The 27,878-nt window shown below is 43.0% G+C and overlaps 1 protein-coding gene across 1 annotated transcript in view; it reads right to left on the minus strand.

The window, feature by feature from the left end:
* Positions 1-27,473, minus strand: part of LOC135555408 (Na(+)/H(+) exchange regulatory cofactor NHE-RF1-like) — a 34,222-nt gene extending 6,749 nt beyond the window's left edge. The window contains exons 1-3 of the mRNA XM_064987807.1: positions 26,608-27,473; positions 3,429-3,599; positions 510-663 (exon numbers count right to left, since the gene is read on the minus strand). Of these exons, the coding sequence (XP_064843879.1) occupies positions 510-663; positions 3,429-3,599; positions 26,608-27,114 (832 nt within the window). The 5' untranslated portion in view covers positions 27,115-27,473. The remainder of the gene's footprint in view (positions 1-509; positions 664-3,428; positions 3,600-26,607) is intronic.
* Between the last annotated feature and the right edge of the window lie 405 nt (positions 27,474-27,878).

Consider the following 27,878-nt stretch of genomic DNA (forward strand, 5'->3'; position numbering starts at 1 on the left):
TAGATCCGTACCTAAGAGTTTAGATTTTGTACCTCGAGCAAACAACGTGAGGGGACAGGAAATGAGATGAGCTCAGTATATGTGTGTCTCTGTGTCTGTGTTCCTTGGCAGAGAGAGAGGAGCAGAGGAGCCTGGCCAAGCAGTCAGATAGACCCTTAATCTGCTAGTGTTTACCAAGGACAGGGGGACAGAGGGGTAAGAGATCAGGCCTGAGAGAGAAACCTCTGGGGACTATAGACCTTGAATGAGGCTGTTAAAGGAGAAGTAGTGGTTTAATCATTATCTACCTAAAAAAAAATGTATGAGAGGCAAAACGCTCCCTACACTGTGAGGCTGTCGTGTGAGTGAGGGGCTTCAGAGGTTTGTTCTTCACACAGTGACGAACGTGCAAGCTGATAACGTCCATTGTGTGTGAATTCTTGGACATGTATGTCTACAGAAAGGATCAGTAATCCAGCCAAACTGCATCAACCAAGTTCTGGCCCTTTCTTGTAGATCTCTGGTCTCACCTGTGAGGTGTTCTGGGGTGGGAGCGACTTGGCACCTCCGGAAGAAGGCATCTGTGTCTGTGTCCACAACCAGTAGAGAGGTTTCCTCACCACCAGACTTGATGGCTGCCACCACCTCCGAGTGCTGCTTCCCCTCCACTGTCATACCATTCACCTGGAGAGAAAGAGGGAGAGACGAAGACAGAGAGAGGGGGAGAGAGACAGAACGGGGTGGGGGGGGGGGGGGGGAGATGGGGAGAGAGGGAGAGAGAGAGCCAGAGGGGAGAGAGGGAGAGAAACAGAGAGAGTGTAAGGAACGTCAAAACACACACAGACACAAGAGTCATGTCTGCACAAATCAGTGCATGAAGCATTAACTCCTTAGTTGTATAAGTAGTGTAACTATAGTTTACCAAGTCAAAAAGGTGAAGGCTAGTCCAACAGCCTAAAACTACAGGTTTCCCTTTCACATCAGCACCATAGTTTGTTCAAGTAACTAACTATTTATGGGAAACTATTTCTTGCATATTTCCATTGTTCTCACAACGAGGACGATAACCTGTTTATCAAAGCCAGGACTCAGTTTTCAATACTATCAGTCTGTTGTCCAGCAGGAAATCCTGTCTCTCCACACAAACACAGAATATGATGCTGCACACACACAGAGAGGAAGTAAAGCTCTCCCAGGGGCTTGAGAAATGAGTGTCAAACTCTTCACTGTTGCATAAGAATCCGTAGTACGCAGTCTGAATACAAATTAAACATTGCTGAAGAGAACAGTGTACAATTCAGAGAAAATATGCAAAAACATTCTACTTTCCTTTCTCTTCATACAGTAGGTTCTTGGATAGCAACAACTGCTAGAAGCCAGAGAGTGCTTAGCAACACCATCTCAGCCATCGGGCCATTGGCCCAGCATATGTCATAGTGTCATCTGTTCTCCAGACAGCTGAACATTCTGGAGAACCACTGCTGAGATAGCATGTGTGTACATTGTTTGTGTGGGTTCTGTGAGCTCTAAGTGTGTATTTTGTGCACGTGTGTGTGTGTGCATGCGTGCGTGAGTATCTTCGTGTGTGTGCATGTGTGTGTACGTGACTTGCCTAATTAAATAAAGGTTACATTTAAAAAAAAAGCCTAATTATTATGTGTCTGTGGGTGTGTACGTGTGTATGCACATGAGTTTAATGCGTGCATGTGTGTATCTGTGTCGGTCATAGGGTGGCCCTGCCTGTCTACCACAGTCCCAGGAAGGAGACCAAACAATACGTGCTTGGGCAGTAACAATAGCTGTCCATTTAACAGAAAGAATACAGTCCTCAGTGGGTGGTGGGAGAGTGGGGCCTGCTGGGGGATGGAACCCCCTCTCTGTCTCAAGCATTCAACTCTCCTCTCTTCCTTCTCTCCTTTTCTATGGCAGTCTCACATGGCTGCTGGGGAATAGCAGAAACTCATTTACAAACGTTTCTAGAGTAGAATGAGGGCAGCCAGGCAGCCATACACACCTCTGACAATACACACCCACCCACCCTGTTCTACAGTAGTGAGTAATGAGCAGGATAGACTGGGGTGGTGGAGTGCAGACAAGTCACCAGTGACAAAGCTGGATTATCCCAGTCTGAGCTAACTCCCAGTGACAGTGTCCACCTCTCCCCTCCTATGAGATTAGGACCCCACACAGAGACTGTTACTACCACTCACAGTCCTCCTCACTCCACACTTCAACTTCAACATGACTGAATTGTGCCAAGGCCATTAAAACCTCTTGAGACTAGGGGGCAGTATTTTGATGTTTGGATGAAAAAAGTACCCAAATGAAACTGCCTATTTCTCAGGCCCATAATCTAGAATATGCATATAATTAGGATAGAAAACTCTAAAGTTTCCAAAACTGTCAAAATATTATCTGTGAGTATAACAGAACTGATTTTGCAGGCGAAAACCTGAGGAAAATCCAACCCGGACGTGCTGCTTTCTCCATGGTGTGAACAGTCTTTAGACATAGTTTCAGGCTTTTATTTAGAAAAATAAGCAAGAAAGATCACATTGCATCATTGTATGGCTGGGTGCCAGCAGCGTTTTGCATGCGTAACAGCTTGGAGAAGACATTTTCTTTCGCTCTCCTATTGAAGAAGCTACAGTCCCGGTTGAAATATTATTGATTATATATTGTAAAAACAACCTGAGGATTGATTATAAAAAACATTTGACATGTTTCTACGAACTTTACGGATACTATTTGGAATTTTCATCTGTGATGTCGTGACCGCTTGAGCCTGTGGATTTCTGAACATAACGTGCCAACCAAATGGAGGTATTTTGGATATAAAAAAAATCATCTAAAAATCATCTTTATGGAACAAAAGGAACATTTATTGTGTAACTAGGAGTCTCGTGAGTGCAAACATCTGAAGATCATCAAAGGTAAGCGATTCATTTTATTGCTTTTCTGACTTTCGTGACCAATCTACTTGGCTGCTAGCTGTTTGTAATGTTTTGTCTACTGAGAGAGATGTCCTTCCATAAACGCTTGGTATGCTTTCGCCAAAAAGCTTTTTTGAAATCTGACACGCCAGGTGAATTAACAACAAGCTAAGCTGTGTTTTGCTATATTGCACTTGTGATTTCATGAAAATGAAATATTTTTAGTAATTTAATTTGAATTTGGCACTCTGCAATTCAGTGAATGTTGACGAAAATTATCCCGCTAACGGGATAGGTGCATCAAGAAGTTAAAGACAAGTCCCGTAATTTTAGAAAAGCTTGCATGACAAACAGAATTATTTTCATTAATACAATATTATTCAATTTACTACTATACAGTAATAATAGTACTGTGCATTGAATACTACTAACAATAGTAATGTACTATGACTATACATGGAATAATAATAATAATACAGTATGATGCCAGAGGTCAAAGGTGAGCTAGATAGTTACCTGTACTATCATGTCCTTGGCCAGCAGGCCTGACCTCTGTGCAGGTGAGTCCTCATCCACTGCTCTGATGTACTGGCCTGGTCTGGCCTTCTCACTGTGCAGGTTGAAGCCGTAGCCATGAGGCCCCTTCTTGATCACACACAGACGTGGCCTCAGCTCACTCTGCACGTCCTGATGAAGAGATGAAACACAGTTAGTTGAATTCTCCTGTTGGAGAATCTACTTTCTCCTTCCGCTCTCCTGGTTTCCTGTGCTAAGACAATGAATCACATTCACAGAACTTACATGAAATGATTCACAAAAATATGTTTTTCCTTTACCATTAATACCTAATACATCCCAATATCGAGCGGCAGGTAGCCTAGAGGTATTGGGCCAGTAACCGAAAGATCGCTGGTTTAAATCTCCAAGCCATTTATCAAGACAGTTAACCCCCAACTACGACTGCTCCCCGGGCGTCGATGATGTGGACGACATGGGTTGGGTTAAATGCGGAAGACACATTTCAGTTGAATGGATTCAGTTGTGCCAACTAACTAGATATCCCCTTCCCTTTCTTCCCCTTCCCATATGTCCAGTATGCTGATATGGTATGAAATGCAGTAATAGGCTACATTTAAGACCATGACTCTGTCATTGATGATCAAATCAGACTAAAATTACACCAGAGTAAGGAAAGTAGTCCGGTCAGAATAGGAGGGTGTACAGAGCATGTGACTGAATCTGTGTTGGTGTAGGGAGGACTGGGAGGGGCAGGGCAGGAGCCAGGAGGCATGGAGCCACTACCCCGGCCTGAGGAAGGGCCAGTTCCTGAGGGCCAGGCCCCTGTGTTGTGTGAGCCCAGCCAGCCCAGTGAGCCCAGGGCAGGACAATAGCAGGCTGGGAGGTGACCCCTGTCCTCATGCCTCTCTGAGATGACAGGAAGACATAGCACTGTATTGTCATCCAGGAAAAAACTCGACCAAGTCCAGCTACTCCCATCCGTCGGTAGGAGAACATAAGTAATGGGTTTTTTTAGTACGGGGACTGTTTACAGAGTTTTACAAAGCCTCAGGGAATGTTCAAATGTAGGTGCAGAGTTAAATACAGCACAGATATAGAACAGGAGCCAAACAAATGGCACAATCATAATCAATGTCTCTCTGACACAACAACCCCATACTCCCCCTATTGGCCAATATAATTATTGATGTAATCACTTTTGACGAGACTTTGATTGACACCGACAGTTGAAGTCGGAAGTTTACATATACCTCAGCCAAATACATTTAATCTCAGTTTTTCACATTTCCTGACATTTAATCCTAGTAAACATTCCCTGTCTTACGTCAGTTAGGATCAGCACTTTATTTTAAGAATGTGAAATGCAGAATAATAGTAGAGAGAATTATTTATTTCAGCTTTTATTTATTTCATCACATTCTGAGTGGGTCAGAAGTGTACATACACTCAATTAGTATTTGGTAGCATTGCCTTTAAATTGTTTCACTTTCTTCCCATAATAAATTGGGTGAATTTTGGCCCATTCCTCCTGACAGAGCTGGTGTAACTGAGTCAGGTTTGTAGGCCTTCTTGCTTGCACACGCTTTTTCAGTTCTGCCCACAAATGTTCTATAGGTGTGAGGTCAGGGCTTTGTGATGGCCACTCCAATACCTTGACTTTGTTGTCCTTAAGCCATTTTGCCACAACTTTGGAAGTATGGTTGGGGTCATTGTCCATTTGGAAGACCCATTTGCGACCAAGCTTTAACTTTAACTAACTGATGACTTGAGATGTTGCTTCAATATCCACATAATTTTACCTCCTCATGATCCCATCTATTTTGTGAAGTGCACTAGGCCCTCCTGCAGCAAAGTACCCCCACAACATGATGCTGCCACCCCCGTGCTTCACGGTTGGGATGGTGTTCTTTGGGTTGCAAGCATCCCCCTTTTAACCTCCAAACGTAACGATGGTCATTATGGCCAAACAGTACTATTTTTGTTTCATCAGACCAGAGGACATTTCTCCAAAAAGTATGATCTTTGTCCACATGTGTAGTTGCAAACTGTAATCTGGCTTTTTATGGCAGTTTGGAGCAGTGGCTTCTTCCTTGCTGAGCGGCCTTTCAGGTTATGTCAATATAGGACTCGTATTACTGTGGATATAGATACTTTTGTACCTGTTTCCTCCAGCATCTACACAAGGTCCTTTGCTGTTATTCTGGGATTGATTTGCACTTTTCACACCAAAGTACTTTCATCTCTAGGAGACAGAACGTGTCTCCTTCCTGAGCGGTATGATGGCTGCGTGGTCCCATGGTGTTTATACTTGCGTACTATTGTTTGTACAGATGAACATGGTACCTTCAGGCGTTTTGAAATTGCTCCCAAGGATGAACCAGACTTGTGGAGGTCTACAATTTTCTGAGGTCTTGGCAGATTTCTTTAGATTTTCCCATGATGTCAAGCAAAGAGGCACTGAGTTTGAAGGTAGGCTTTGAAATACATCTACAGGTACACCTCCAATTGACTCAAATTATGTCAATTAGCCTATCAGAAGCTTCTAAAGCGATGGCATCATTTTCAGTTATTTTCCAAGCTATTTAAAAGCACAGTCAACTTAGTGTATGTAAACTTCTGACCCACTGGAATTGTGATACAGTGAATTATAAGTGAAATAATCTGTCTGTAAACAATTGTTGGAAAAATGACTTGTCTCATGCACAAAGTAGATGTCCTAACCGACTTGCCAAAACTATAGTGTGTTAACCAGAAATTTGTGAAGTGTTTGAAAAACAAGTTTTAATGACCCCAACCTAAGTGTATGTAAACTTCCGACTTCAACTGTATAATAGAGATTCTAGAATCCATCAGCCAATCAGACACACACACACACACACACACACACACACACACACACACACACACACACACACACACACACACACACACACACACACACACACACACACACACTACATCAAAGTGGAGCAGTCATGAATGACCAATAGCCTTTGTCTTATGTAAGTTGATTGCAGTCTTAAGGAGGAGTAGAGTGCTGTATTAGCCAGTCCAATCAGTGAGTAAAAAAAGGGGGCAGGGACAGGCTGCTGGGTGGAGTGCTGTCGTCACTGAGACTCAGAACGGAAGAAGCCTTTTGTTTAAAGAATGGCACACAAAGCCTTCCCCCTTCCAACGAGCCGCAGCCTCTCCTTCTGTGGAGGAGAGGTCCAGGAAAAGACAGGCTTCCTGAAGACTCCACCTGCTTCCCGCTTTCAGGAATGGCCCAGGCAAAGCCCCTCCCCCACAACACATACGGTCCCTCAGCCACGTCAAGAGGCAACAGCTTGAGAGCTAACGGGTCTATCATGAAGAGACTGTTCAGTAGACCATTCTCGCTGTCAAAGACAAATACTGATCCTCTCTGAGACAACATCAATAACGCTGGGGCTGGCCAGAGCTTCAATGAGGCTCAACTGCCCCCTGAATTCATTACATGTCTCTGTAACAGGTTCTAGTCGGAGGAACAGAGTTGAACATGGCTGGGAGGATAGGGAGCAACAGGAGTGTGCCAAACACTGATCCTGCCAATCAGACTTAAGTTGAGTACCTGATGCATCTGATGAAACTGACAACCATCTTACATGTTAATCTGGTCTGATTCTCCTCCATGTTCTTCATTCCAGACCTCCATATAAAATATACATTCCAAACTGAGTAAATCAAAATCAACTGTCATAACATATTTATATAATAAATTAAGATAATAAATAATAAATACTTTAATAAGGATCAAACAAGCATATTTAGGAGGGAAAGTAGAGGAAATAATAGAAATTTGGAAAGTATGCAGGAAAAGCACATTAATTGGAACTTAATTCTCCCTGAGTAATTCTTGGTGTGGTCCCTCTATACCCGAAGGCCAAAGTCCTGGTTAAACTGAAACGCTGGTTACAGTGGTTTCTCTGCTTCCTGTTTTTGGTGTGTGAAATCTCTGTTTTGCTACATAATTAAACGCAAACTGCAAACTGTACGCCACAAAGGATTTTCCCTTCAAAATGAAGAGAGAATGAGGGTGCACCTGCATCCTACAAATTGAAGGCTAGAAACCCCTTGGTCATGGAAGTCATGGTAGATAAGAAAAATACAGCATGGCTTGAGGATGTCCTTCTGGTATGTAGATCCCATTGACTGTCCACTGCACAAGTCTTACCACACATTTTACAGGAGCACTAAGCCCAGTGTCTGACCAGGACAGATCTGTTTCAGTCCAATTGGAGTCCTATTCCTCTTAAGGTGGACTTTGCCGAAATTGCTCCGTCATTTCCTGGTTGCTAAAATTCAAATAGCTAGTCCTAATGTCAGTTAATATAACAAAACAAGCAAGTATCATGTAGAAAATCATTGTACCATCGAAACCGCTGTGAAATATATTTTCCATAACCAAAAATATAGTATTTTAACTATTTGAAGCTGGTGTACAAAACTGAAAGTAAAAGACCCAAAAATAAAATGTAAGAACAGGAAGCATAGAAATAGCGCACATAGAACAGAATCTACTGCTTCTTAGACTTGCTTTCAATGAGAATGACAGATCTATAACTATCATTTCTATGTGCAAAATTACATATTGCAGCTTTAATAACAGACATTCACAGCGGAACAAAGCCAGGAAGGATGAGGTCAGCTGGCCAACGTTGAGCGTCCCTGCCAACCAACAGAAAGGGACCATGGCAGGGTGGCTGAGATAACAGAAGACAGTTTGTGTCGGGAGCAGGGAAGAATCTCCGGGAGGGCATGGAATCTGTGGAATCTGCTGCACACACACAAACCAGGGCCTTCTCCTGGGGAGGAAACCGTGCTTCACTCCTACTGCATGTCCTGTGTGTGTGTGTGTGTGTGTGTGTGTGTGTGTGTGTGTGTGTGTGTGTGTGTGTGTGTGTGTGTGTGTGTGTGTGTGTGTGTGTGTGTTTTACAGTCAACATAATATTTGGAGAATGTGGGAGAGGAACGCTGGAAAGTAAGTCCAACTCGGGAAAGGCAGTTACTGGTTCCACATTCTAAAAGGGAAGGGTTTGGTCATGGTAACCACTCAGGTGGGGGAAGATTACAGGGACCTTCTATTACATAGTTAACATTCAATTCAATTCATTACATCATATTAAGCTTTATCTTGTTTTAGGAAATGAAAAATTCCTGTGGTAATTATATACCGTAAATAGGAACACTGTGCTACAACTCCTGAATAGTTGTTTCTAAGCCTAAACCTTAAACATCATGTTCCTTTAAAGCTCTCAGAGATCTCACATATGGGCACTTTGTGCTCCAATCACATTGAGTTGAATGACCTCTAAGGAATATCCACGCTCTCATCTCTATCCCCCACACCTACATCACCTTGTGTAGACTTCTATATGAGGAGGTTTCTAACAGTCATAATGTCTGGGGTCTGTGGTCCCACATATCTCCGGTCAACTGAGAAGCAACACCTCATGAATAACAGTTAATACAGGGAGAGAAACTGAGACAACAGTTACAACACAGTTAGTATTAACATTTATGTGAATAAATGACAAGGTTTTGCATATCCTGAATCATCAGAAATAACCATACTAGTAAGCATTTTCAAAGCAAGTCAAAGTATTGTTCTTTGTGGACTATTTTAAATGATTAGGCATAGATTTGACATGCAGTGAGATGAAGATGACAACCTTTTCCATCGTGAGGGGAAGTACGCCACACAGGAACTGCTACTTCATTCCTGAAGCATACTCTTCCCTCTGTAGTCAACTTCCTCACATGCAAGAGAAATAAATACACCATACACACCCCTACACCTGCAGTCCCACTGGTTACAGCACTCACATTTACCACACAGAAGACATTGAAAAAACAAACAGCCATTTTCCATCCTGCCCACCCCTTGACTGACAATAATGAGTTGGTTTGACTACGCTTCCAGTGTAAATTAGAGACGGTGTCTTATGGATATTTCTACATGCTGGTTACCGAAACCATCAAGCAAATGTGACCGCACTGTTTTACAGCTACGAGGATTTAGAGAGGCTCATCCCTTTCTAAAGCTGTGACTTACAGTAAGTCAGTGGTCATAGCTGTTCTGACAGGTCATTGGTTGTCACCAGAGAGAATGATAGAGGACTCTCGTGCCCGGAAAGCCCCTTTTCGCAAGGGCAGCTCCATTGAAGACTTTCACCATTTTGAAGTTAAGGAAGGATCACATAATTCCATCAAGGTCATCACCTGAGCAAACATTCCATAACTGCAGGTGACAGTAAATCACCAACCTTGACTTTATACCTGTTCAGACAACACACTCCAGGTGGCAGTATGCACCCTTTCAGTTTGTTTACCAACTCTGAAGTAGTAGAAGAAGAAAACTGACTACTTCAAAATGAAGATGGCGTCAATGGCACTGCCAGTGCGCTAACAGACGCCATAATAGGAAATATCCTCTGTCATTCTCATGGAGGGACTCACTAACACCCTCTATATGGAGGTGACAGGAGGGAGGAGAAGCAGTACCTTACCAAGAACCATCTCCATCTAATTTTTAGGGAAGAAAAAAATATTGTGATCTCCATCATCTGTGGCCGACGACTGTGGACACGTGGGCTCAACCAGAAGCCCTAGTTTCAAATGAACAAGTGGAACACTTTCAGTATGAACGAACACATTAACAAACATTGGGGTCTTACTTGAAACTGACTAAAAGCATTTGAGTCATAATTCAAAACCAGGCTTTGCCTGACTGCCAATTGTGCCAGATGTTTTACTATGGCCTGATGCAAAAATAGAACAGCCATCATGTCATCGTCATCCAGTCCAAGTCTAGGAAGGGGACCTGTGGAGCAGGTAGGTCATTGGAGAGAATGAGACTTAGAATCCTCTGGTTCAGCCCATTTCTTCCTTCCTGCTACGTACCGGGCTTTCAATTGCATCTAACCTCAAGCCGAGACAGACACACTTCTTCTCTCTGTTTGCCTACACTCAAAATAATGTGTATGCCTATTATATAAATGTTTTAACAATACGAAACATACACAAACATCAACGACATCACACCTACCCAGACCCACCTGCTCACACCCCCTTCTCCAGCATCTGCATCCCTCTCATGGCCTCCAACGGCACCATCTTGTTTCTCTTCGCCACCCACGCACCGTCAACATTTAGATAATAAAGCAATTGACCTTTCCATTGTTTTAACGATAGAGGATTGGTTGATTTCCAGTTTTTAAGTATATACGTTTTTTCAAGATGAGAATTGTCCAACCCATTGGATATCTCACATCACTCACATACGCCATGTCTTGAAATATGGAGACAGATGGATTAAAAGTAAATGTACATGGTAATACTTATGAAGGTCAACTTTCTAACTCCGCCCATAACTTCCAGATTTATAGCATTCCCAGAAGGCATGGATTATTGAGTCACTGTTAGATTTACAATTAAGACATGACTCTGCTGTTGTGCTGTAGAATGTGAATTTCATCTGCATACACTCTACGGAGGGCCAGAAAACCACTGTAGGCCTACTGCACACACTAACTAACCAGCCTGAACATGCTAACAAACCAACGCACACGCCAACAAGCAAACCTGTAAAAAGGTGCTATCTATAACCTAAAAGGGTTCTTCGGCTGTCCCCATTGGAGAACCATTATATAACTCTTTTTGGGACTAGGTAGACCCTTTTAGTTCCAGGTAGAACCCTTTCAGTTCCAGGTAGAACCCTTTCCACAGGGGGTTCTACATGGAACCCAAAAGGGTTCTACCTGGAACCAAAAAGGGTTATCCTATGGGGACAACTGAAGAACCATTTTTTCTAAGAGTACAGTTTATCTACATACAACTGTTAACCCGCATCATTAAGCCTGATATACTCAACTATCTGCAGCTGCTAGTGATGCTTCTTTCTTAATCTATCTCTTCTGAAAGTTACAGATTTGACAGCCCCCACCCAGAGCATGATATAACCCAGTTCACCATAACACACGACCCCCTCAGGAAGCAGTATATGCCAGATAAGGTACAGTATCACCACAGCTTCTGTTTAACTGGCACCACACAGCTGCAACACCTCAAACATACTCCTGACAAAGAACTGCCACTAAAACTGACTGACCTTGTTTATACCTGGGAGGCACAAACCAACCAAAATCACACCTGTCAAAACATAACACTTATTTCACTCTTTTGTAGCTGTTTTCAGTTCATACTTACCTGATATTAAGGCATCGTGTTTATACATACATATTTACTATTTACCTAAACCCCTGTCAAGAAAGCTTCACTGTCTCTTCAGCACCTGAGTCAATGATTGACAGCAGAGATGTCATCCCATAAAAACCTGATCTGATGTAGAGAGCTGTAAAACACCATGATGAGCTCTAGTAAAATATCTCAAAGGTTAATGATCTCAGGCAATTTGCATCGTCCATCCTCTCATTCTCTTCTCCTGACCATATTTAACACAGAGGGCCTTTCTAATGGAACACTAAAGCAGCTGTCAAAGTCACCACCTCACCAGCTTGAAAACAGCTTCATACACCATGCCAGCGGCTGCCACTCTGCCAGATGCCTGGTTCATATTTTCCCCATGTGAAGCCAGTGGAGGACTGAAGTGTAACTACTGTGTATTCACCAGGACATCATCATACTGGAGCCGGGTAACGTGTGGCATTATTACTACAGAATGCCAGGGTCTCTGAGTGACTCAACCACAGGGCAACATCCAGGAAAAAGACTCATGTTAAATCATGTTATTCTTAAGCAGTAAGGCCGAGAGGGTGTGGTATATGGCCAATATACCATGGCTAAAGGCTGTTCTTAAGCACGACGCAACGTGGAGTGCCTGGATACAGCCCTTAGTCGTGGCATATAGGCAATATATCAGAACAACCTGGAGGTGCCTTACTGCTATTATAAAACTGGTTACCAATGTAATTATTGCAATTTTTTGGTCATACCCTTGGTATACGGTCCGATGCATTCAGGGTTTGAACCACCCCTTGGTATACGGTCCGATGCATTCAGGGTTTGAACCACCCTTTGGTATACGGTCCGATGCATTCAGGGTTTGAACCACCCCTTGGTATACGGTCCGATGCATTCAGGGTTTGAACCACCCCTTGGTATACGGTCCGATGCATTCAGGGTTTGAACCACCCTTTGGTATACGGTCCGATGCATTCAGGGTTTGAACCACCCTTTGGTATACGGCATTCAGGGTTTGAACCACCCCTGCATATGGTCCCTTGGTATACGGTCCGATGCATTCAGGGTTTGATGCATTCAGGGTTTGAACCACCCCTTGGTATATTCAGGTCCACCCCTTGGTATGCATTCAGGGTTTGAACCACCCCTTGGTATACGGTCCATGCATTCAGGGTTTGAACCACCCCTTGGTATACGGTCCGATATTCAGGTCCAATGCATTCAGGGGGTTTGAACCACCCCTTGGTATACGGTCCGATGCATTCAGGGTTTGAACCACCCCTTGGTATACGGTCCGATGCATTCAGGGTTTGAACCACCCCTTGGTATACGGTCCGATGCATTCAGGGTTTGAACCACCCCTTGGTATACGGTCCGATGCATTCAGGGTTTGAACCACCCCTTGGTAGGGTTTGAACCACCCCTTGTCCCGATGCATTCAGGGTTTGAACCACCCCTTGGTATACGGTCCGATGCATTCAGGGTTTGAACCACCCCTTGGTATACGGTCCGATGCATTCAGGGTTTGAACCACCCCTTGGTATACGGTCCGATGCATTCAGGGTTTGAACCACCCCTTGGTATACGGTCGGATGCATTCAGGGTTTGAACCACCCCTTGGTATACGGTCCGATGCATTCAGGGTTTGAACATACGGTCCGGTGCATTCAGGGTTTGAACCACCCCTTGGTATACGGTCCGGTGCATTCAGGGTTTGAACCACCCCTTGGTATACGGTCCGATGCATTCAGGGTTTGAACCACCCCTTGGTATACGGTCCGATGCATTCAGGGTTTGAACCACCCCTTGGTATACGGTCCGATGCATTCAGGGTTTGAACCACCCCTTGGTATACGGTCCGATGCATTCAGGGTTTGAACCACCCCTTGGTATATGGTCCGATGCATTCAGGGTTTGAACCACCCACTTTATAATTCATGATAACGACATACAAGAGATATTCTACTGCAGCTGTAATGGACAGAGAATGTGTCTTGCTCTGCCTGAAAGGCAATGGCTCTCGCAGAGTTTTCCATGATGCACATGGCTGCATTTTGTGCCATCGATAATGTCCAAAGTCTAGGCACCCTCCTCTGCCACGCGCCCCGCAAATCATCAACCCAGGCATTCCGCACGCACTCAGCAGTCCTCTATATACAATAGATCTGTCATGCAGTCAGCCCACTGCTACCACAGAAACTTTTAAACAGGGCCTCTGGGCTTTTAATGAGTGGTAGAAAGTTGCGCAACACCCCTTGATCAGGTGAAAGAATAACCTCAGAGATGACAAAGTCAAAAGTGATGTGTAATTTTGACAAGAGCTTAGTTTAGTGACCCTTTCAAACCCCTATAGGGGAGAGCGTTAATAAGTTTCTGACTGACAAACTCACTTTTGTAAACCTGGTTTTTCAGTCAGTGTGACAGGGGTGAACAATGCACCCTAATATCCAGTATTGTAAAGTACTTTAGTAAAAATACTTTACAGTATTACTCTAGTATTTAACACTAATGGGTGGGTGTGCCCTGATTAGGTACTGAAGTGCTCAGCATCCCAGACATCCTTTTCAGTCAAATCTCTAGTTCTTCTGTCTCTTCTCAGGACACACATTTCCACAGCAGCTGTCCCTCCTCCATCCCTATGGCTCTCTATCAGTGTGTTAGTATCAGTGTGTTAGTCCTACCCTATCAGGTACCAGGCCTGAGGAGTCAACATGGTTTATCTGTGAGGCCATGCTTCCTGTCTCTGACCTCCACCCAACGAGTTGCAGGCACACAAAATGTCTCCCACATCCAACTGAGCCCAGCCCGAGAGAACCTGTCACTGCACAGATTGACAGAGACAATGATGAAGATTAGATCATACTGCTAGCTCAGAGGGGAGAGGAAAAGGGCTGGGAAAGGATGAGAGGGATGGATAAGTGAAAGAGAACGTTGTGACATCCTGTGTGGCGTCACTCAGGCTGTGGATGGTCAACATGTGACAAACATTTGCTTACACTTTGCTGTCAGACTGTAGTCAGCTTTGATAACATAACCAAGCTCACCAACACTGCAGAAACCAACATCATACACCCACGATGGTAGAATATATTATATCCCTGACCATAGAATCCCTTTCAGACAGAACACACACAGTATAAACACTATGCCTGTATGTATAAACACTATCCCTGTATGTATAAACACTATGCCTGTATGTATAAACACTATGCCTGTATGTATAAACGCTATGCCTGTATGTATAAACGCTATGCCTGTATGTATAAACTGTATGTATAAACGCTATGCCTGTATGTATAAACGCTATGCCTGTATGTATAAACACTATGCCTGTATGTATAAACACTATGCCTGTATGTATAAACGCTATGCCTGTATGTATAAACGCTATGCCTGTATGTATAAACGCTATGCCTGTATGTATAAACGCTATGCCTGTATGTATAAACGCTATGCCTGTATGTATAAACACTATGCCTGTATGTATAAACACTATGCCTGTATGTATAAACACTATGCCTGTATGTATAAACACTATGCCTGTATGTATAAACACTATGCCTGTATGTATAAACACTATGCCTGTATGTATAAACACTATGCCTGTATGTATAAACACTATGCCTGTATGTATAAACACTATGCCTGTATGTATAAACACTATGCCTGTATGTATAAACACTATGCCTGTATGTATAAACGCTATGCCTGTATGTATAAACACTATGCCCTGTATGTATAAACACTATGCCTGTATGCCTGCCTGTATGTATAAACGCTATGCCTGTATGTATAAACACTATGCCTGTATGTATAAACACTATGCCTGTATGTATAAACGCTATGCCTGCCTGTATGTATAAACACTATGCCTGTATGCCTGTATGTATAAACTATGCCTGTATGTATAAACACTATCCCTGCTAAACACTATGCCTGTATGTATAAACACTATGCCTGTATGTATAAACACTATGCCTGTATGTATAAACACTATGCCTGTATGTATAAACACTATGCCTGTATGTATAAACACTATGCCTGTATGTATAAACACTATGCCTGTATGTATAAACACTATGCCTGTATGTATAAACGCTATGCCTGTATGTATAAACACTATGCTATGCCTGTATGTATAAACGTATGTATAAACACTATGCCTGTATGTATAAACACTATGCTATGCCTGTATGTATAAAACACTATGCCTGTATGTATAAACACTATGTGTATGTATAAACACTATGCTATGCCTGTATGCCTGTATGTATAAACACTATGCCTGTATGTATAAACACTATGCCTGTATGTATAAACACTATGCCTGTATGTATAAACACTATGCCTGTATGTATAAACACTATCCCTGTATGTATAAACACTATGCCTGTATGTATAAACCTGTATGTATAAACCTGTATGTATAAACACTATGCCTGTATGTATAAACACTGCCTGTATGTATAAACACTATGCCTATGCCTGTATGTATAAACACTATGCCTGTATGTATAAACGCTATGCCTGTATGTATAAACACTATGCCTGTATGTATAAACACTATGCCTGTATGTATAAACACTATGCCTGTATGTATAAACACTATGCCTGTATGTATAAACACTATCCCTGTATGTGTTATAGTCTGTCCTGGTCCTACTCAGTGGTGTCATCGCTGGGCGCGGGTGACGGAGGGTGTGGCCATTACTCTCATTGTCAAGGAGGTTTTTATGAACCCTGAGGGGTATGGAATGAGAAATGGAATGTTGTAGCATTCTCCCCTCTTGCATCCCAGGGGGCCCCCACGTGAGGTCCACTTCCACCCCACCCTGACCTGGCCCTGTGTCGTGGCCCTAACTGTAGTAGAGACGGTGATGCTGCTGTTTTGGGCCAGAGTCACTCGTTCACTTCACTACAAACCCTCTACCATCCACTCTCTCATACACACACACACACACACACACACACACACACACACAAACAAACCGCTCCTCAGCCAAAGCCACTGGGTCTCAGGAAGAGGGCCGTGGTGGGTGTGAATGTATGGCCAGAGCTCCATCCTGGGCCCTAGACAAGACTGGAGACAGAACACACTGAGCAGAGCAGGAAGCCCAGTGACCTACAGTGAGGGACTTCCAATACACCTCTCTGTCCATGTGATGCCTACAATTAAAGGCTACTATTGTGTTCAGTAGATCTAAGGCCAAAATCATAGAGTCTGTATAATAGATCTAAACCCTTATTAGAGAAGCAGATGTACGGGACTGACCATAGAGCCTAGAGGGGGTGTGTAAGACAGACTTAGTTATATAATACACTCACAAGCTCCTGAACTCTTACCCTCTACAAACAAATACACACACATTTACACAAGTTGACACCACACACAAGTTGGCACAACCTACACACACACACACACACACACACACACACACACAAATAAATGGATCAGTCTATTGAAACACAATGAATCCTGTGACCCTGTGTTTAGACCTCCACCCTGTCTCTCTTGTCATGTTGACCGTTTCCTCTGGAACACACTGCTCAACAAAGAGGAGGGAAGGAAAGGGTGACTCCCAAACATTCTCACACACACACACACACACACACACGTGATTGAGCAAATACACATGAAGACAGACGCCCTACACACGACCACACATCAAAAACAATGGGGTAATCGGGCTATATAAGTGATATACTGTAGTCCTCCAGTACCCCCAACAGCACACATTTTTGTTGTAGCACCAGACAAACTCACCTGATTCAGCTCATTGAAGGCTTGATGATTAGTTGACAAGTTGAATCAGGTGTGCTTGTCTGGGCTACAATAAAAAAGTGTACTGTTAGAGATAATGGAGGCCTGGAGTTGGGAAACACTGCTCTGGTCTACCAGATTTGACCAAAGTTACAAGGAATGCCATCAACTACAGTAAGAGGTTTGACTTTGACTTAAACAGCCCACGTTAGTTAGCATGTTATCCACTAGCATGAACAACACTTTACTGTGTGTATACTGTAGACCAGGGGTACTCAACTCTTACCCTATGAGGTCCGGAACCTGCTGCTTTTCTGTTCTACCTGATCGTTATTTGCACACACCTGGTGTCCCAGGTCTCAATCAGTCCCTGATTAGAACTATTGAAAAAAAATCAGTGGAACTGGCTCGAGGTCCAAAGTTGAGTTTGAGGACTGTAGACTGTAGTAATTGTTGAGAAATTACAGTAATAAAGACTAGGAGTTTTCATTGTGACCAATAGAGGCAACTCATTGTGGAGAGAGCAGAAGAGGGGGATGAGAGGATGAGGATGAGAGTGGTGAGGGGGATGAGAGGGATGGGGGGGGGGATGAGAGGGATGGGGGTGAGAGGGATGAGGATGAGAATGGTGAGGGGATGAGGATGAGAGTGGTGAGGGGGATGAGAGGGATGGGGGGGGCGGGGTGAGAGGGATGAGGATGAGAGTGGTGAGGGGGGTGAGAGGGATGAGGGGGCGGGGTGAGAGGGATGAGGATGAGAGTGGTGAGGGGGATGAGAGGGATGGGGGGGGCGGGGTGAGAGGGATGAGGATGAGAGTGGTGAGGGGGGTGAGAGGGATGAGGGGAGGGGGTCTGCCTGACTCTCTCTACCTCCAACAACAACAGTGACAGGAAACCAGTCTAAGCTTTCTGGAGTCTATGTGCTGGCCAAGGCCCCAGGAAAAGATTCCCACAGAAGCAAGCTACGCTAATGAGATTGAAAGAGCGAGACACAAACTAAGGTGTGGCTGCCCGTTTCCTAAAATATGTATTTTTATTTTACCTAGGCAAGTCAGTTAAGAACAAATTCTTATTTTCAATGGCAGCCTAGGAACAGTGGGTTAACTGCCTTGTTCAGGGGCAGAACGATTTTGCAACCTTTTGGTTACTAGTCCAACGCTCTCACCACTAGGCTACAGTAGCCTAAGCAAATCAGTCAAGTCAGTTAAGAACAAATTCTTATTTTACACTGACGGCCTACCGTCATAAGAGAAGTTCATGAAGAGTTGACATATTTTCTTTAAATGGAATAGGACAATGTTATTGAACAGCCATTGTTGATTGTATGGCATCAGCGTCTGGTTGAATAGTTGGTAAAGCTAACATAAATAATGTCAGGCTTTGTGTCGTAACTTGAACATGGTGAGGTACACCCAGAGACTTGGTCTGGAATACATAACTATAACCCAGTAAATAAAATATTACCCACTATAGCTCAAACCCACTAAATAATCCACCAGCAATGCTTAAAGAAAAGCCCTGGTTTCAAATATCTTTTATGAGTTGCTCGCTCCTCTGTCACCAGATGAAACCATTTCATTAAAGCCATTGTCAACCCACGCACTCCATTCTGTGGGAGATAAAACAATATAGAGAGAGAATCCTCCTACGCAGTCACTAAAGTAGGATATTCCTATGCCTGAGGAACCGTGTTTTGCTATAACAAAAGCCTCTCCCCACTATGGCACACCACAAGGGCCAAAAAGCCTAGAGGCAGTGGGTGTGTCAGTGGTTGATCCATGATCCATCCTTTAATAAGCAGCTTTTATATGAATGAGTAGATTACAGGCTTAGTATCTGGTAGAAACCTGGTGGAAACAGACAGACAGACAACTGGCATATGCCTACAGGTGTAACGGTTGTCATAGGTGGAAGAAGGTGAAGAGGACCAAGGTGTAGCATGGTACGTGTTCATAGTAGATTTAATAAAGAAACAGAACACTAGAACAAAAAAATAACAACGTGGAACAAACTAAACAGTTCTGTCTGGTGCAGACATGCAAAGACAGAAAACAACTACCCACACCAATAGTGGGAAAACAGGCTGCCTAAGTATGGTTCTCAATCAGAGACAACGATTGCCAGCTGCCTCTGATTGGGAATCATACAAGGCCAAGCACATAAAAAATACAAAACCTAGACTACAAAACATAGGATGCCCACCCCAACTCCTGCCTTGACTAAACTAAAACAGAGACATAAAAAAGGAACTAAGGTCAGGACGTGACAACAGGCCTGTCTGCATGTTGCCGCTCTCCAGGCAAAGTCTCTGTGCTACTGTTCTCTACAGACTTCCTCCAAGACATGGAACACACACAACGGCCCCTCCCTGAACAGCACAACTCTCAGCCTACTAGTCACAGTTGATTTCATCTGACACAAGGAGGACTCTTTCTATCCTGTAATTTGCCTTTAAAAACAGGCTTATGTAACCAGGCAGTCATTCATGAGGAGTCCAGAAACACCAAGCTGACTGGCTGGCTGGCTGGCATCCTCCTCAGTCTCCCAGTGGAATCTCAATAGACCAAAGCCTCTCGGTTGATGTGGGCTTTCCTCAAAAGCAAATGGAGGGAATTAGGTGCCTCACGCACACAAAACAATAACACCACAACAGATAAGGTAGATACTGTGGATAGAAAATACACTTAGAGGCTCAACTCAAGGCATGCATCACACCCTTATTTTCATATTTTATCAGATGTTTAGAGTGGCTTTAATGACAGATGCCATAGGATCCAGCCAGTATGACAAGACGCACCTAAATCTATTAACAGTGTAATAAGGGCAGCCAAAATATAACCTGTTGTGACTTGTGTGCTGGTTTACTGCATCACTCCCCTCTCCACTGCATTTTACAATGGGGGTTACATTTTACTGCAGGGAAAACAGAGAAAGCCCTTTGAATCCAATGGCTTGTTGTGTGTGCAGTGGCCACGTAAATGGCTATCAGAGAAGGAATTGACAATCAAACTCAGGAGTGCTGGAAAAAGTATCTCTGTCCTTGGTTTCTAACAGAGAAGACTGCAATTCCTGATTGCATTCAAAATGTTCCATCTCTACTTTCCTCCTCTCCATTGCTTCACACCCGTTTCTCACTTTGCCTCTCACACACACAGACCGACACTCAACATGGATAGCACACACCACATTAGTGTAACCAAGGCAACTCCTCCTTGGTTTCCAGAGAGGGCGTTCCTCTTGGTCCCCTCTTTTGTTTTTCTTCAAAGACAGGGACATGCAGTTGCTAAAGACGTCAGTGAGACTGCTAAACCAACATGCTGTGTGTGTGTGTGTGTGTGTGTGTGTGTGTGTGTGTGTGTGTGTGTGTGTGTGTGTGTGTGTGTGTGTGTGTGTGTGTGTGTGTGTGTGTGTGTGTGTGTGTGTGTGTGTGTGTGTGTGTGTGTGTGTGTGTGTAACGTCACACTGACTGCATGGGCCAGGGTAGAGGAATGCCAGACAGGATGCAGGCAGAAAATTCCTGAAACATAGTAATATCGTCTAAGCCTGAGTTGTGTCACTGCCAGTGTTCAAATATATAGGCTTACCATTTATGATCTTCTCAACCTTCAAACATTAAAGTAGTATTTACAGTAATACATTTACATGTACATTAATACACAGTAAAAAAAAATCCATGAGCTTCAATTGCTCTAGTCTATAGAGTTAACTAATGTGATATTGTGGTCTGATGTACTGCAACATGTTCAGCTGTTGAGGGGATCTGATAGATTGTTCAACATTGCACAACAGTATTTCTGTGCCTTTATGTGGCACAAGTCCTCTACCTTCCACAGTCATGTCTGTCACCGGGCCCTTGACTGGGCCTCTGCCTTGTAGTGTTAACACACGCACTGATAAGAGATGAGGCTGACGCAGCATTTAACTGCCCTGCAGACTCACAGCCAGGACACAACAGGGCCTATAGGTGGGGTGGATTTGCTGTGTTTTCGGATATTGGGACGAAACATGGAAGTTAAGGGTGAGGGAAACAGGGTTCTCATAAGGTTTCTTAGATGACCCCCATTACCTTCCCTGCAAGTTCAGAGATTAAACCGTGTTAGAAATCCTGCTCTTAATATTGATTAATGCAATGAGAGCACAGTGGGTAACTGCTTTATTGGAAGTGGTGGAGGAGTTTAAGTCACAAACATGTCAACTATATCCAGTACACATAGTATACACAGGATATGCAGGATGTATAGGAGCCCCTTGGAGCAGAGCATAAGATGTGTCTGACTGGCTGCATCCTGTCCAACACATGAGTGGGCTGGTCATGACTGGGCACTGCAGGGTATGGTAGTGAGACTGTTGTTTAGACTGTTATGGTAGCAAATCACTCAGCAGTGAGATTCACTCGGAGCCACATTGGAACACAAAGACCCAAACAGACAGTTCAGTGTCAGTGAAGAAGTCTGTGTTATTACGTCACAGCAATAGGAACCAGAGTGGGGCTGGGAGAGCCCCAGGGGTAAACATCCGGGACACGGCGGGGGGCACAGATGTTCTGGAGTGCCCCTCTTTTCTTCAATGTTTGAATGAACCCACGTCATGTGCATGCTGTTAGCTAGAGGGTATTAAGAGGACGTGAAGACTAAATGTCGTCCCTTTAAATAATAAATAAAGTGAGAAACGACTACTGAACAATGTGAGGAGCATTTGAAGAGTTGATTTATCCACATTTGTTTTTTTTGGGGGGGGGGGTTCACTAGAAATGATTGCTTATTGGTACCTTCATGTATGTGTAAAATATTACTGTTCTCAGATTTTAAAATATATATATATATATATATATATATAATATTCAAATGTGTTATTTAGAAAACGCTATACAGTCATGGCCAAAAGTTTTGAGAATTACATAAATATTAATTTCCACATATCTTGCTGCTTTAGATATTTTTGTCAGATGTTACTATGGAATACTGTATAAGTATAATTACAAGCATTTCATAAGTGTCAAAGGCTTTTATTGACAATTACATGAAGTTGATGCAAAGAGTCAATATTTGCAGTGTTGACCCATCTTTTTCAAGACCTCTGCAATCCGCCCTGGCATGCTGTCAATTAACTTCTGGGCCACTGATGGCAGCCCATTCTTGCAAAATCAATGCTTGGAGTTTGGCAGAATTTGTGGGTTTTTGTTTGTCCACCCGCCTCTTGAGGATTGACCACAAGTTCTCAATGGGATTAAGGTCTGGGGAGTTTAGTGGCCATGGACCCAAAATATCGATGTTTTGTCCCCGAGCCACTTAGTTATCACTTTTGCCTTGGCAAGGTGCTCCATCATGCTGGAAAATGAATTGTTCGTCGCCAAACTGTTCCTGGATGGTTGGTAGAAGTTGCTCTCGGAGGATGTGTTGGTACCATTCTTTATTCATGGCTGTGTTCTTAGGCAAAATTGTGAGTGAGTCCACTTCCTTGGCTGAGAAGCAACCCCACACATGAATGGTCTCAGGATGCTTTACTGTTGGCATGACACAGGACTGATGGTAGCGCTCACCTTGTCTTCTCCGGACAAGCTTTTTTCACAATGCCCCAACCAATCGGAAAGGGGATTCATCAGAGAAAATGACCTTACCCCAGTCCTCAGCAGTCCAATCCCTGTACCTTTTGCAGAATATCAGTCTGTCCCTGATGTTTTTCCTGGAGAGAAGTGACTTCTTTGCTGCCCTTGTTGACACCAGGTCATCCTCCAAAAGTCTTCGCCTCACTGTGCGTGCAGATGCACTCACACCTGCCTGCTGCCATTCCTGAGCTAGCTCTGTACTGGTGGTGCCCCGATCCCACAGCTGAATCAACTTTAGGAGACGGTCCTGTCGCTTGCTGGACTTTCTTGGGCGCCGTGAAGCCTTCTTCACAACAATTGAACCGCTCTCCTTGAAGTTCTTGATGATCTGATAAATGGTTGATTTAGGTGCAATCTCACTGGCAGCAATATCCTTGCCCGTGAAGCCCTTTTTGTGCAAAGCAATGATGACGGCACGTGTTTCCTTGCAGGTAACCATGTTTGACAGAGGAAGAACAATGATTCCAAGCACCACCCACCTTTTGAAGCTTCCAGTCTGTTATTTGAACTCAATCAGCATGACAGAGCGATCTCCATTCTTGTCCTCGTCAACACTCACACCTGTGTTAACGAGAGAATCAGCTGGTCCTTTTGTGGCAGGGCTGAAATGCAGTGGAAATGTTTTTAGGGGATTCAGTTTATTTGCATGGCAATGAGGGACTTCGCAATTAATTGCAATTCATCTGTTCACTCTTCATAACATTCTGGAGTATATGCAAATTTCCATCATACAAACTGAGGCAGCAGACTTTGTGAAAATTAATATTTGTGTAATTCTCAAAACCTTTGGCCATGACTATATATCCATGGTTTAGTTGGAATGTTTGTAAACTGTGTATTTAACTGTGATATAGTGCCTTCTGAAAGAATTCACACCCCTTGACTTTTTCCACATTTTGTTGTGTTACAAAATGGTATTAAAATTGATTGAGTTGGTTTTTTTTGTGTCAATGATCTGCACAAAATACTCTAATGTCAAAGTGGAAGAAAAATCCTAACATTTGTACAAAGAAAATATGAAAAATAAAACAAGAATATATCTTCATCAGATAAGTATTCAAACCACTGAGTCAATACATTTTAGAATCACCTTTGGCAGCGATTACAGCTGTCAGTCTTTCTGGGTAATTCTCTAATAGCTTTCCACACCATGATTGTGCAACATTTGCCCATTAATTTCAAAATTCTTCAAGATCAATGATTGGTGATCATTGCTAAACAACCATTGTCAGGTCCTGCCATAGATTTTCAAGCAGATTTAAGTAACTCGGATTTTATGCCACTCAGGAATATTCACTGTCTTCTTGGTAAACAATTCCAGTGTCGATTTGACCTTGTGCTATAAGGTTATCGTCCTGCTGAAATGTGAATTAAACTCCCAGTGTCTGGTGGAAAGCAGACTGAACTACATTTCCTCCAGGATTTTGCCTGTGCTTATCTCCATTCCCTTTCTTTTTTTCCTGAAAAACTACCCAGTCCTTAACGATTACAAGCATACCCATAACATGATGCAGCCACAACTATGCTTGAAAATATGGAAAGTGGTACACAGTAATGTGTTGTATTGGATTTGCTCCAAACATAATAGTTTGTATTCAGGACAAAAAGTTGCTTTGTCACATTTTTTGCAGTATTACTTTAGTGCCTTGTTGCAAACCGGATGTATGTTTTGGAAAATTGTTATTCTATACAGGGTTTCTTCTTTTGACTCAGTTAGGTTAGTATTGTAGACTAACTACAATGTTTCTGATCCATCCACCGTTTTCTCCTATCACAGCCGTTCAACTCTGTTTTAAAGTTACCATTGCCCTCCTGGTGAAATCCCTGAGTGGTTTCCTTCCTCTCCGGCACCTGAGTTAGGAAGGACACCTGTATCGTTGTAGTGACTGGGTGTATTGATATACCATCCAACATGTAACTTCAACATTGTAACTTCACAATGTTCAAAGGGATATTCAATGTCTGCTTTTACATTTTTTACCAATAGGTGCCCTTCTTTGCGATGCATTGAAATACCTCCCTGGTCTTTGTGGTTGAATCTGTGTTTGAAATTCACTGCTCGACTGAGGAACCTTACAGTACTTGTATGTGTGGGGTTCAGAGATGAGGTAGTAATTCTAAAATAATGTTTAACACTATTATTGCACACAGAGTGAGTCCATGCAACTTATTATGTGACTTGTTAAGCAAATGTATACTGCTGAACTTATTTAGGCTAGCCATAACAAAGGTGTAGAATAATTACTGACTCAAGAAATGTCAGCTTTACATTTTTTATTAATTTGTAAAAAATGTCTAAAAACATAATTCCACTTTGACATTATGGGGTAAAGTGTATAGGCCAGTGACAACAAATCTAAACTAAATCCATTTTAAATTCAGGCTGTAAAACAACCAAATGTGGAATAAGTCAAGGGGTGTGAATCATTTCTGAAGGCGCTGTATGTGGCTGCACGAACTGTATGTTGCTCTGGACAAGATGAATACAATGTCAATTCTAAATGTTTTACATACAGATTTCATATAATAAAAATAACTCAATTAAATATTGATGTCACCAATGTATCATTTGTTCAGTTCTTTAATAAACAAAATGTTATTTGTTAAATGTGACTGTGTAAAACCTAGCAGTACTACTTATTTCTCTGAGAGTGACTGAAATGAAACCATTAAGTTATAGATTTCTTAAAAGTACATATCTGTCAATGAACAACCTCATGACATTATGAGATAGTGAAAAAACACACTAATCTCTTTCATAAGTTATTTAAACAATAAAAGCGACTTTACCAACATTTCTGAAAATGGATATATAGCATTTTGGAATGAAACTCTTCATTTGTTTTCATAGACAGTGGGAGGTCATAATCAAGGACTAAGAAGTGTATTTTGATTTGTTTATTGTGTTCCACTGTGGGTGCATTACATTGTGAGTCATGAAAACATAAAGACGCCAGAAATATGTTGGATATGGTGTGTTCAAAGATATCTGCTTCAGTAAACCTCAAATTCTTTCTCTTCAACCCCAATGTCAAGTGTCAGTTCTTTTTCAAACCTCAGAACAACAACACACAAAAATGTTGTTGCCCTTTCCCACAAATGTGTGTGGTGTGCAGCAGCTTCACTGTCAAATTAACTTGAACTCGAGGCTGAAACAGGCTGTTTGTCCTACCTCTCTTAAACCCCCCTCCCAATACCTCTCACCACCACCCACAACAAATGTGCAGCCAACTGACTCGCCTACAACCTGCTATCTCTGCCAAAACTGCTACAATGAAGAGAGTGGGAATATTGGGCTTTGCAGCTGACCATATCATGTATTATTCTCACAGTGCACTTATACAACAGGAGACTGAAAAGTTAAAATAATCTAATTACATTGCTGGTGAATAAATGGATGAATTACAAAAAAACATCTCATTCGTTTAATTGAAATCCCTAGGACAGTGTCAGTGGTACTATTACGCAAACTGTAACTGAATCTCGGGTCTATATTTGCAGAATGTAGCTTACTGTGACCACCAGGCTACATCAATGACCCAAAATAAGAATTCCATTGATTATTCAGGTTTTGCACTTTGGCACACTCACCTTCTCAGAGTTGATGCTCAGCTTTTTCTCAACATGGCTATGGAGCTCTACGTGGCCATGGAGCTCTCCGTTATTTTCCGGGATGGGTGTGGATTCTCTCGGTGTCCCGCATGGTGTCCCGTTCTCCTTAACGTCTTCGCTTTCTGACTCGTCGTCGCTGGGTAAAGGAATGCGCTCCGTGACATATTCTTTGAGACACTTCATCTTGTGTTTTTTCAACAGTTGCTCAGTGTCCTGGTCGACAACAATGAGCTCGAGCTGGCCCACGGTGGCTCTTATCCGGGACACAACCTGTTGATGGCTCTCACTCTCCACGTTCTCCCCGTTCACGAACACCAGTCGGTCCCCCGCGCGAATCCCAGAAGTTTCAGACGGACTGTCGGGCTCCACAAGCCGTATGAACTGCCCGGTCTTACCCTTCTCACCGTGGAGATGGAACCCGTAACCATTGTCCCCTTTCTCCAGCAGGCAGAGTCTTGGCCGATTATCTTCGCTTTTGCTGGGCATAGTTTTTGCTATTTATTTCACCAATTCAACCCGTTGTTTGTGAGAATGATCGTTCACTAGCTGGAATTTGCCAAGAAAACTCAGTTTGGGATGCTGAGCACGAGTGGTACCCGTCAACAGGAATATCTCTACCGTTCTCAAGGAAGAGCGTCTGGCATCCAACCGGTCTGTTTATAAGGCGCCGTCCGTGGTGACTGGATGTCACCCGCAGTCGCAATTCACTTTCAAAAGCAACTCCTAAACTTTGTGCATACAGGGGATGTATGCCAACCCGAGATGTGTCGCCCAAACCTGAAGTTCTACTAACTATATGTATGCGTTGACTTTTCTCCAAAACTCTATTCTCTAATCTGACACTGAATTAAACTCAGCAGACTACTTTATAAAGTCAGTGACGTGGGTGGAGAAGACAGATAGTAACACCAATCACTACTCAAATACTCCAGGAGGAGGGAGGCGCATAAATTAATGGTGCATGCATGCTATTGGCCCTAATGATCGACAAGTGCATGAGCAAAAACTATTGCTGCTGCTGCTGCTGTTGTGACAAATGCATGTGGTCCTTCTGCAAACATATGGTACTGTATCACAGGAGGTTGGTGGTACGGTATCAACAACATCAAACATATGGTACTGTATCACAGGAGGTTGGTGGTACGGTATCAACTACATCAAACATATGGTACTGTATCACAGGAGGTTGGTGGTAAGGTATCAACATCAAACATATACTGGTACTGTATCACAACATCAAACATATGGAC

The sequence above is a fragment of the Oncorhynchus masou genome, chromosome 15, assembly GCF_036934945.1.
Source record: "Oncorhynchus masou masou isolate Uvic2021 chromosome 15, UVic_Omas_1.1, whole genome shotgun sequence".
NCBI classification, from domain to species: Eukaryota; Metazoa; Chordata; class Actinopteri; order Salmoniformes; family Salmonidae; genus Oncorhynchus; species Oncorhynchus masou.